General features: G+C 26.7%; 1 protein-coding gene across 1 annotated transcript in view; it reads left to right on the top strand.

Annotated features, from left to right (window-relative positions):
- LOC129969398 (uncharacterized) overlaps positions 1–11,630 on the top strand; it is a 141,919-nt gene extending 130,289 nt beyond the window's left edge. The window contains exons 2-3 of the mRNA XM_056083961.1: positions 4,412–4,519; positions 10,363–11,630. Coding sequence (XP_055939936.1) covers positions 4,412–4,519; positions 10,363–11,214 — 960 coding nt within the window. The 3' untranslated portion in view covers positions 11,215–11,630. The remainder of the gene's footprint in view (positions 1–4,411; positions 4,520–10,362) is intronic.
- Positions 11,631–12,243: the final 613 nt, after the last annotated feature.

Here is a 12,243-nt window from a genome sequence, read left to right as displayed (position 1 = left end):
CTATGAGACTGTGAATTTTTAAAAATCAAAATCACAAATTTTCAAGGCAACTATAAGACTGTTAATTTTAAAAAATCAAAATTACAAATTTTCAGGGCAACTATGAGACTGTGAATTTTAAATAATCAAAATCAGAAATTTTCGGGGCAACTGTGAGACTATGAATTTAAAAAAAATCAAATTCACAAATTTTGTGGGCAACTATGAGACTGTGAATTTTAAAAAATCCAAATCATAAATTTTCAGGGCAGCTATGAGACTGTGAATTTTAAATAATCAAATCACATATTTTCAGGGCAACTATGAGGCTGTGAATTTAAAATAATCAAAATCACAAATTTTCGGGGCAACTGTGAGACTATGAATTTTTAAAAATCAAAATCACAAATTTTGTGGGAAACTATGAGACTGTGAATTTGAAAAAATCAAAATCATAAATTTTCAGGGCAGCTATGAGATTGTAAATTTAAAAAAGTAAAAATTCACAAATTTTCAGGATAATCTCTAAGGAGCTATAAATCTAAGTGAGACTTGAAGAAATTATTTTATATTTTTTAGTCATTATTTAAAAAAAGTGCTGCTACTTGTCTTCTTTTTGGCCTTGTATACGAAATCTTTTGCAATCGATTTTAAATTAACATTCCGATGAGCTAACGACATATCATTGCACCGTCTGCCAATGATGAAAACTTTTAATCGATTATAAAATTAATACAGAATGGACAAACAAACAAAGAAGAGAAGGCATTAATATTGGATTGTCATCCAATTCTAAGTTATGTTTAAAATTTCAAATTTCTAGCTCATCAGGAAATCAGTTTAAAATCTATTGCAAAATTTGCAGTGAACAGACAATCAGACAAAGAAGAACGGGAGTTTAAAAAAAAAACATATTAAATAAAATAATTTTAATGGACTCAAAAAAGTAAATTCATCAGGTTAAATTAAAGGTAGAGATTAAATTTTTTTTGACAATAACAGTACACTCTATTGTATTAAATGACAAAAGAGGAGGAAAAAATGGTAGTCACTAATTCAGATGAATAAACATGAAAACTGTGGGAAAAAGGAAATCTATTCAGATGAGTAAACGGAAAATACGTTGAAGAAAAGAAAAATTATTAATGTGAAAAAATTTTCTCTAATTTTTACCATATAAAGTCCAGTAACATATAAAACAATTGTATAATTTGTTAGAAATTGCAAAATGGGAATTTTTTTAAAGTCTCAAATTTATCTACTTCACCAATAAATAAGAATTCACAATTTATTTTAAATTTCATTACTAAGACAAAAATATTCATAGCATCCTCATATGGTTTGCAAACGAAATATGACGTTTGTAAAATTAATAGAATATTAATTTCACAATAAAATAATGCTAATCTTATAATAAAATTAAAAACATTCAAATATTTTTATTTATATTTTAAATATTTATATTTTTATAATTTTCTACTCATTTAAGAAATATATTTATCTGTTAAGAATATGAAACAAGAATGCTTCCAAAAAATTTAAAATTTTTAGAAACATCCTTTAAAATTTTTCCTTCAAAATTTTTAATTTTTAACTTTATTTAATAAAAATTTTTCCTCCAAATATTTAAGCATCTAAATTTCTTGGAATTTTGAAAATGAATATTTATTTTTTAATATATGAAAAAATATTACTGTTACGAATATAAAAATAATTTAAATTCCTGTTTCCATTATATAAAGTAATTTAATGTTTCCTGAATGAAAGAATATAGATCTAAAACGCGCAAATTATTTAACAAATAATATTTTCTGATGAATATTTTTTTTTATCTTTATAATAATTATCAAACAATTTTGGTCATTTTAACATGATTTTGTTTATAGGCCGATATTTTATCTGCAATTTATGATATTACTGATGTCATATTCTTGACTATAAATCGTGCAAAGTAATTCAGAAAACAGATAATTTTACCTCGCAGTATCACATTTGACAAGTCATTATTTCTTGGATAAAAGATACTCATTAAAGAAAAGTTCTTTTTTTCAAATTGTTACTTAAGGTATCCGACAACGTTAAAAACACTGGTTATTGACCACATTTGCGAATTCCTTTTTTATTATTATTTCTTGTAGTTCAGACTTGCCTCTTTCCTAAATAGTATCTTTTCTAGGAAAAGGAAGTCTGACCTATCATCCAGGAGAATTTTAAACAATTTTTTAGCTAAAATTTGTCTTCAATTTTCTCAAAACTTTAATTTTCATAAAAATTCTCCACCGTTAACATGATATCTCAAAAACTAATAGAGGTATGAACATAAAAATTTCAGCGTGTGTTATAAATAGTATGAGCAATGAAATGAACGAAAAATTTTATTTTTGGTGAAATACTTTTTCATTTATAGGTGTTTTTTAGAAAAATTAAGTTGTAAATTTATGGAAAAATGTATATATGCGTATATTTTTATCCATAACTTCTTTGCATCTCAAAATGTTTCTTAGATTTTGGTTCATTTCATTCATCATTATATTCAATAACTTGCGTATAAAGAGAAATAGGATAGCTGCATTGCAACTTTGTGTAGAGTGTTAACCGTTTTGGTTAAATTTCATTAATATTTACTACAAATTTTCCTCTTTCTCAAAATACATTATATTTTCAAATATTTTTTTGTATTTATAGTTTTTATAATTGACAATACATATGAAAACCATAAAAAGCTTTTTTAAAAATCCAATTTTTTAAAAATATTCCTTCGAACGTAGTCGGATAGCAACTGAAAATTTAACATTTTATTGTTTTTCTTCAAACTACAAGCATATTATCACGCAACAATATTTTTTACATCACTTTAAAATTCAAAAAATTGGCTTTTCAGCTATATAAACCTAATTTTCGTATACTATTTTTATTCAATTTTAATAAATTTTAAAAATATCTAATATTGAAGAACAATTCTCTTTGTTATTTTAGTAATTGCACTTGTTTTCGCTTCCTTCAAACAGTAAAAACTGCATTTTTTTATTATGTGCTTATTATCATTACTTATATATTTAAGAGTAAATATTAAATAATAAATAAATACAAATTAATCAAGCCTAAAGCATTATCATGTTACGATAAGGAATTGTAAACGCAACTTTTTATGAGAAATAAATAAGTAAATAATGTAAGATTTCTCCTTAAAACAGCGTTTTTTTTTTCTTATCTTTACTCTCATAAAATGTAGTTGGTATTTTAAAATAAAAAAGTGTAAATTTATTGACAAGCGTTGATAAGAAGAGGTCAAAATTTTTGAATTACAAATACGTTATAGGTATTTTATGATTTCATTGTGGAAGCTATGATATTTTTTCTATATTAATTTCCCACATTAGGGTTTCATGTTGAAATTATTTACTTGAATATTTTGAAGTTAACATATATTTAAAAAATATTCCTTAACATTTTCTTTATAACTGAACTGCAATGCGTTAAATACCTATATAAAATAATTATTTTAAATGCATAAAAAAATATTTTTGTCATATGATCCTATACTTACCGTCACTATCATTCTCTCCATTCTATCGTCCCCTCTACTTTTTTTACCCTCAATACTACCACTGAAATCGAAACATTCTAGCACTGCCTAATTTACGCCTACTTCACTAAATATAATGTTTCATATTGGAGGTTCACATTTTTTTCAGTTTTTTTTAATTACTTTTAGTATAATCATTAACATTGCTATATAACATTGAAAATAATTATCAACTCCTAAGTATTCTTATATTCTAAAGGAAAATATAAATTTTTTTTTAATTAATTTTAGTATAATCATTAACATTACTATATAACATTGAAAATAATTACCAACTTCTAGGTATTCTTATATTCTAAATGAAAATATAAATTATTTGTTTTAATTAATTTTAGTATAATCATTAACATTGCTATATAACATTGAAAATAATTATCAGCTTCTAGTATTTTTATATTCTAAATGAAAATATTGCTTACTTTAATTAACACTTTGTTCGACTTATTTTGCTACTATGCTGTTAATATCTTTAAAGTTAATATATCTTTATTACTATTACTGTTGATTTCTTATTACTATTAATTTGTTTAAAAGTTTACACCTAATATTTATGTCTTTCTTATCTATTTTAAATCTAAGATTTTTGAAAAGTTCACCAGTCTACTTATAACAAGCCATAGTAGTATTATGTTATAATTAAATAAATTTTTATTATTAAATCTTAATAGATAAATATTGTTCTAATTCTTAAATGGCCAAAATGAATCAATAATTATTTTTAAATATTATTTATGAAAGATTTTCATTTGGACCAAATAATTATAATTGTATAGTTTATCAATATCAATTTATTCAAAATAGTTTTTTTTAATGTTGCTAAGAATAATATGATATTTTATTTTTCAGTCCGTTCTGACGACCCTCTGCAGCGCCACCGGAAGAAATCCAAATCAACCGAATCCAAACTCTAAACACATAGAAACATTTTCCAGCAGATATGCACTTCCCACAAATGTAAGATAACTACAGTTTTAATATGTCCTTTTGAAATAAAAGTAATATATCATAGTTCTTTTAGAATCGTCATCATAGAATATCTTTATATTTTATATATTAGTTGGCATAATACTTTTTACTTCTCGTATGTGAAATATGGAGAAAGTAGTGGAATTGTCAAAAATTCGGACTCGAAATTTTGACGAATCTTCCCGCTTCAGATGTCCTTTAGTTCGAAAAACACATTTTTGGTATTATGTCTGTCTCTCCATACGTCTGTCTGTCTGTGACAAAGATTGTTATTTTGGTCATTCGTTATCATATTACCATAACATTCGGTAACATTCATTCGGTATCCATTTGTCATAGCATTCGTTACACAGATTTAACATCTATAATGTTGACACCTCTCCAATTTTCAGCAATCCAGTTCAGTTATCCAATCTTTTTGTCTGTACTTTCAGAACGCAATAATTCAAAAACACAATAATTCAATCTAATATGGGATTTTGTGACTACAAGTGCAATTCTGTGTTCAAATTTTTGTTTCGATCGGTTGAGAAAAACATGACTAAAACATAATTTCCTCTCTATTATACGCCATGACATACAAGGCGATCTGGAACATACGGAATATTTGAAAAACTTAATAGAAATTTTATATTTTTAGTAAAAACAACATATAAATATAATTCATGGCGTTTATGTGTTCTTGTATTGATAAACAAATAGACATAAATCTATCGGACTCGAAGACATCTGAAACGTGACGTTTTACCAAAATTTTGAATATGGTTTTGTTATTTTTATTTTTTGCTATACGCGTCTTGAAAATTTATTTTGTTTATTTCTGTCTCAAATGGTTTAAAACCGTCAATCTAAACTCCTTGAATTCAAAATAAATATTCTTAATTTTAAAAAATGTTTATAGTTCATAGCAAAGCAGTTTCCGAATGAATTTGTTATACATCAGATTGCTTTTAGTGCATAAAACAATTTTGGACAATTCTGGTATTTTTTTTTCTTTAAAATTTATAAACAGTCATATTTCATTCCTTTATTCCTTCTATTTTATATATGTCATTACTTGCCACAAATTTATGTTACATATTTTTTCGATGCAAAAAGTAAATCATACAGTTTTGTGACAATTTTTAAAAAATGTTATTTTTATTAATAAATAAACAGAACACTTATTTTTATAGATTTTTTTCCTAAAGATATAAAAAATAGTATATTTTGTAATAAATGTATGCATGGTACAAATATTTTGAGTGAGTGTATATCTTTACATTTAAAAAAATGCAGGCGTATTTCATAAAAGAATTGCATTTTCTTAACAAGAATTTAGAAAACTAATAACAGACAAATATTACTTCTTCCAATTTTTCCAAATGAAAGCGTTTCAAAGTATCATCTGGTTAGTTAATGTTATAATGGTTACTACAGTTTGACAACTTGATCTTATATATGTTGACAACTTGATTGTGTCAAAGAAAAATTTTAATGGAATATTAAATCGTTTGCAAAAACTTTTGACAACATACATAAAAAAATATTTATAATATGTGTAAATACAACAAAGTCTTCACTTTAAGTTAATGCATCATTTAAAAAAAAACCTGAATTCTAAAATAACACCTCATAGATAACAACCTAGAACATATTATTCTACTGAATAGCCATTGCCCAAAAATCGTGGTAAGCCTCTTCAATCGTTCCGTTAATTCCATAATCGCTTTGTAACTGCAGACAGAAAACGATTTCGAAATGTTTCACTGTAGGTAGTATTTTTAATGGATTGAGAATTGTTCCAGACGCGTAAAAAAGAGTGACCTGAAAATAAAGATCCAATAATTTCGCTCACTTTCATTAGAGCCTTGTAGTTCGTTATTTATAATGATCGTTTGGCTGAAAATAGAAATTGTTCTATATTTTTTTAGCGTATCACTGTTTTAATACAGTTGTTCCAATTATATCTAAAATTGTTCCTTTGTACAAGTTTTAAAACATGTGTTTTCTGGTTGCTCTAAATAAAAAGTTTATCTCCAAACGGTTAATTTTTTTTATTTTTTTTTATTAAAAAAGTTAGTTTATCATAACTGTTACTGGTCCATCAGACTATTACAAGAATTAATTTCTTTTGCATATTAACTATAGAATGTCTTTTCAGTATAATAAAGAAATATAAATCATTCGTAATACTAGAAAAAGCTTTCAAAACATGTAATTTAATGTATCATAGTATTGTATAATAAATGAAAATGGTTTTTATAGAGTAATTAATATTGCATATTACGCAGTTAAAACAATTTTTATTTGTTGCCAGAAATGTTTTCAAGCAGACGATATTTATTTTATCGAATTTTTATCGTAAATCAAAATCAAATAAATTTAAGCGACAATGTTTTTTTTAATTTTCACTAAACAGACGACAATTTACCAAAGGACAAAAGAATTTGTAAAAAGAGAGTTTCCAAACAGAACTCATCCTTATTCCAATAGAATTAATTTAAAATGAAATTTCAAATTAATGCGACAACAAAAAAGTTTTGTCGTTTTACTTAATAGTAAAATGAATTTAAATGAACTTAAAAATGAAGAAAAACAATTTGAAATGTAATAATTTTTACAAAATAAATAGTTTTTTATTAATAGGATGTTTAGAGTAGCTTTAATAATAGAATGTTTTTTTTCTTCGATTTCTTTTTAACTAATTAAATGTATTCTAAATTTTAAAAAATATAGTTTTATGTCTTCACTCAATGAAATCAGATTGTCTATTTTACATTAATATATTATTTTTGTTATATAACAAAATTTATGAAAAGTTTTTAAACTATTGCGTAACATTTTACAAGACAATAAATATTTTAATAATGAAAAATAAGATAAAATAATAAATAATCTAAGCTTATGTTTTCATAACAATAAACAATAAAATAATTTGTTGATGTTGAAAACTGCTTTACTTGTATTTACTTATTTAAGTCAACACAAAGGAAATAAACACTATGATTTTATTTACTTTCTTTCTCAATAAAAACGATGATGGATTATGACAGATGACTTCATGAAATTCGTGCTTTGGCAAATAACTCTGATGTAAACCAACTCTAATCCCCTTATTATCACGTCGACCCCTCATTTAAATGCTTAGATTTCAAACCAAGATATCCCTCTTCTATAGTGGTGAAAAGGTATCCATCATTCATTATTTCAGATGCGTTCGAATATCATTATGTTTTTTTCAGTAGCGTACATGTAAATATGTTTCAGATATTGAAAAACTACATTATTACGTCACTTCTCCTATACTTGACCAACATCGTGGTGTGCCCATTAGTGTTTGGAAATCGTTGTGATATATTCTAATGTATTCCATTTGTTCTCTTTCGTAGTCATTGTATTATATAAATACTTTTAAAATTATGGAATGGTGTATTATAATTGCAGTTATGTGGTTGAAAAATGGCCCCTCCATTAACTAATTTTCACTATGTTCAGCAATAGGCGGATTTTTGATGAGGTAACTACCTAATTTTCCTGGTGGGCTCAGGGGAGGGGGGGGGGAGGTAGGCTACAACAAGTCGATTAAATTTGTTATTAGTCGACAGATAAATAAATTTGTTAAAAACACTAATTTTATGAATTATGAAATATAAACTACATTGTAAAGGTATGTGTGTACGATGTCAACATTTAAATATTAAATTATGAAATGAATTGAGATATAATTAATTAAATATTTAAAATATATTTAAATATCAATTATTCATTTAACCAGTTTTGTTATATTTCACCTGATAGGTTCTATATATTAATCATTTTCAAATGTTATATTTATTTAAAATATATTATACTACCTAAACGCTTTAATCATAATAGTTAAAGGCTTTAATTTGTAATTATGAAAATTATTTCAGCAAATAATTATGGTCAGTTTTATTAAGGTGTTTATTAAATTTTATCCTTTTTTCATAATATAATATTAATAAATAAATATATACATTTCCATAAAGGTACTAATATAAAAAATAAACAATTAATAAATTATTAAAAAGTTGATTAAAGTAATAATATTTTGAAATATAAAACTAAATAGATTAATTATTGAAATAGAGACCTCATAATGCGTTATGCCTAAGACAGCAAAATTATTAATAACATATATTATCCATAAATTACAAAAAATATTAACATATCTATTAATAACATCTATGTTTATCGGATAAATCCGATAATAGTCGTTCAGACCAGTTCTTTTTTATGTCAATTTTAAATAAACTTTTCCCTTTTTTTTTTTAATCAACTTGAACTTTTTTCGTTTTATATTGAATGAACTTAGAAAATAGATGAAAAAAATCGTCAATATCTTTATTAAGTAAATTTTGATTTAAAAATACAATAGTAATTATGATGATTATCAATCGAGTATCAATATTCGAGTATTATTAAAATAGATTAATTTTAGATAATCAGAATGAATAATTAAATCAGATTAATTTTATCTGAGCCAGTTCTTTCCGCCAAGCTACCGACAATGTTTATCTGGAAATCACATGACTCAAAAGGAAAGCAGCTTTTGGAAATTAGAAACAATTAGCTCTAATGAAGTTGGTGTTATTCTTAAAGAGATCTTTACAATTAAACATAAATCTTATAAATCTTAAACATTTACAACTAAACGTAAATATTAACCAAAAATAAGTTTCATATGATTTAATGTCGGAATTATAGGATGGGCATAAAAGTCAATTCCATTATATATTATTCACTTTAAAATATTTTTACTGCAAGAGGGCTCGAAGTTTTTGAATTGTATGACTGACCTCCTTATAACAATGTATATTCGCATAAAAATATACACCAAGTACACCAAGACAAAAACTTCAACAATTCTGAAAGAATGTAAATCTATCATCAAAGCACTTAGCAAAAAATATTGCCTATGTCTTCCTCAGTGATGTAGAAGCAAAATAACCACTACTGGAAATATTTGTTGTAAAAGTAGATGTTCGGCTGCAACTGTGCCCTGTCAGTGCATTTCACATACGGAAATTTCAGGCCTGTATATTTTGAAGCATATTGCACTTTTACCATGTTTCGAGACTTTGGGTCGAATCATAACTGTTATTTAATGACAAAACTTTATTAACCTAAACCCTGTTATTAGCTTTACAAAACATGTTTCTTTTCTTTGTGCTACTGACAATATCAATCAAATTATTTTTCTGAGTTTTTTTAATGCTTTATTCTGTATATCATTTAATTATTGTATTATGAGATAAATCCATCTGTAGCATCAACATCAAATATCTATCGATTTTTTACTGAAAAATACTATTGCATTTAAAAAATTTAGTGCTTTGTGTTTTTTTTAAATATTTCAAATATAAATAAAAAAATTATTTTTTAGATATAATGTTGTTTAGTGATGATAATCAACTATATGCAATTCTTCATTGCCAACAAATCTGTCTCTTCGATCCTTCTTCGTTACAACGGAGAGTCGGTGTTGGATTCCTGCATTTGGTCAAAGAAGTATCTATTGCAAATTCCATAGTATACAGGTGTCTGGGGTCGTTCCCACTACATTTTTTGACAAAAACTGAATGTGATACCTGTCTTTATAATGAACCAATTACCAATGAGTTACAATATGTGTTAATAAATCTATGATATGCTTAATTCATAATCTATTTTATGAGTAAAACTACTGAATCAATACTATATGAGCTATAGATGGAACAAATCTTATAAATACTTTTTAACTTTTTATCTTTAAATACAATAAAGCAATTTAGTTTTTAAAAATATGCTTAACATGCATCGTTTGATAATTTTTTCTTGTCATACAGGATCCGGCCCTGATTGCTAAAATGCCATTTACTTTTGGATATCGCTTCACTGACGACTATGGCACGATGCAAGCCAGGGAGGAGAAGACAGACCCCAATGGTTCCAAAACAGGATCGTACAGTTTCGTCGATGCATCCGGAAATTACCGAAGAGTCGATTACGTGGCAGACGTCCATGGATTTCGCGCAACTGTGAGGACAAATGAACCAGGAATATTTCCTGAAAACCCGGCCCATGTTAGAGTAAGCATTGATAACAGCAAAAACCTCGACTTGCCCATCCAGCAGAGCATCAAGAACTCACCTCAGTTAGAATACAGTAGTCACATCCTTTCCCACTATAACCATACCACCAATCATGGACAGGGCAAAGGAGGCCTACTGAGATCACAACAAAATACTGGATTTGGTTACAAGAAACAACCCCAGGATAATAGGGGTGTCTTCGCAGAGGACATTCCTAGAAGACCTGTGCCACAAAACGAGCCAGTGTTTCGGAAGAATGTCAATTATTACAAAGGCAGCCCCTTTCCAGAAAGGCAACCAGTCAGAGCAGTGTTATTATCAGAGCTGGAATTACCAAATCCTGAAACTTATCCTGATAGTCAGAGATTAGGTCCCAAAGAGTTCTTCAACAGCCCAAGCATAAATCCTGATTTCGGTTTTGATGATAAAATTGCCAACACCGGTTATGACAATAGCCCTACATTTTCTTTGATTCCGAATCCAACAAGATATCCCAGGAGGCTTCGCGATTCTAGAACGAGGAAAAGGCAAAGATATGAATACAAAATTCACATTCCACGTGGCTATGAAAATCATCCTGATTTACCATTGTACAGGGACAAGTAAATTCCTAATTGTGTTTATGTTGTAAACATAGACATTTTCTTTAAACCAGATTCGAGTCATAACTGAGTTGGAAAGGTGTGGATTTCTGAATGTTGTTATTTCGTTCGCTGTGATAACATTAGAAATGTGTAAGTATTCACAGGAATGGTTTATTTGAACAAAGCAACAATAAGTGGTCGGCATATCGACAGCTGTGAGGAAACGTGTCATTTTAAGCCAATTTTTTCTGGCAAATGCCATGCGTTTGTATTTATTGTACAGAAAACTGTGGCCATAGAGGAAGATTTAGTCGTTGCAGAACATTTTAGAATGTATAAGTTCATAAAATCACACTACTACAGGTTTGAAATTTAAAACACTTTCTTGCTGTCATAAGACTTTTAACATCTCGAACAAGTTTTAGATAAGATCATTTAAGAATTTTGTATCATTTTTCTTTTAAGACTGTTTCTTTTAAAAGTTCTTCAAGTGATTAACATGAAATGTTAAACACAATATTCGAAATCACTATTCTAAATATTAATACTCAATTTTCTGGAATGAAAATTGAGATCATTTTTCTTTGCAACATATGTTAAGCATTCACTCATCGATCTGTTATTCTGTTTTATTATAATAAAATTCCGAAAGTAAGTCTCGACGTTTTAAACATTTTCTTAGCCAGAGAATTCTGAAATCTTCAGAACTTTTACTCTGTCAAAACCTCAAAATATGAACGAAGACATAAATTATTAGAGTGTTTTATTTAATTTATTCGGACTTAATTTCTTATGCTGTATCACAAGTTCTGAAAAAAAAATTCGACGGAACTGATAAAAGCAAATGTTGAATTAATGGAATATCGTAAATTTTCCTTTCATTAAATTAATGGCTACTTGTATTCTAGATATGTCTGGTTGAAACATTGTTTATATGTGTATAAAATATTTATTTCCTTCTGCGTCTCAACGACCGCAAAAGAAAAAATTAATGGACACTTTGTAAGATCGTTGCAACATTCATTGTAATGACTTTTAATTAATAAGTCGT

This window comes from Argiope bruennichi, chromosome 5 (genome assembly GCF_947563725.1).
Source record: "Argiope bruennichi chromosome 5, qqArgBrue1.1, whole genome shotgun sequence".
Taxonomy (NCBI): domain Eukaryota; kingdom Metazoa; phylum Arthropoda; class Arachnida; order Araneae; family Araneidae; genus Argiope; species Argiope bruennichi.
The sequence above is the reverse complement of the archived record's forward strand: the minus strand, read 5'-3'. Positions and strand labels throughout refer to the sequence as shown.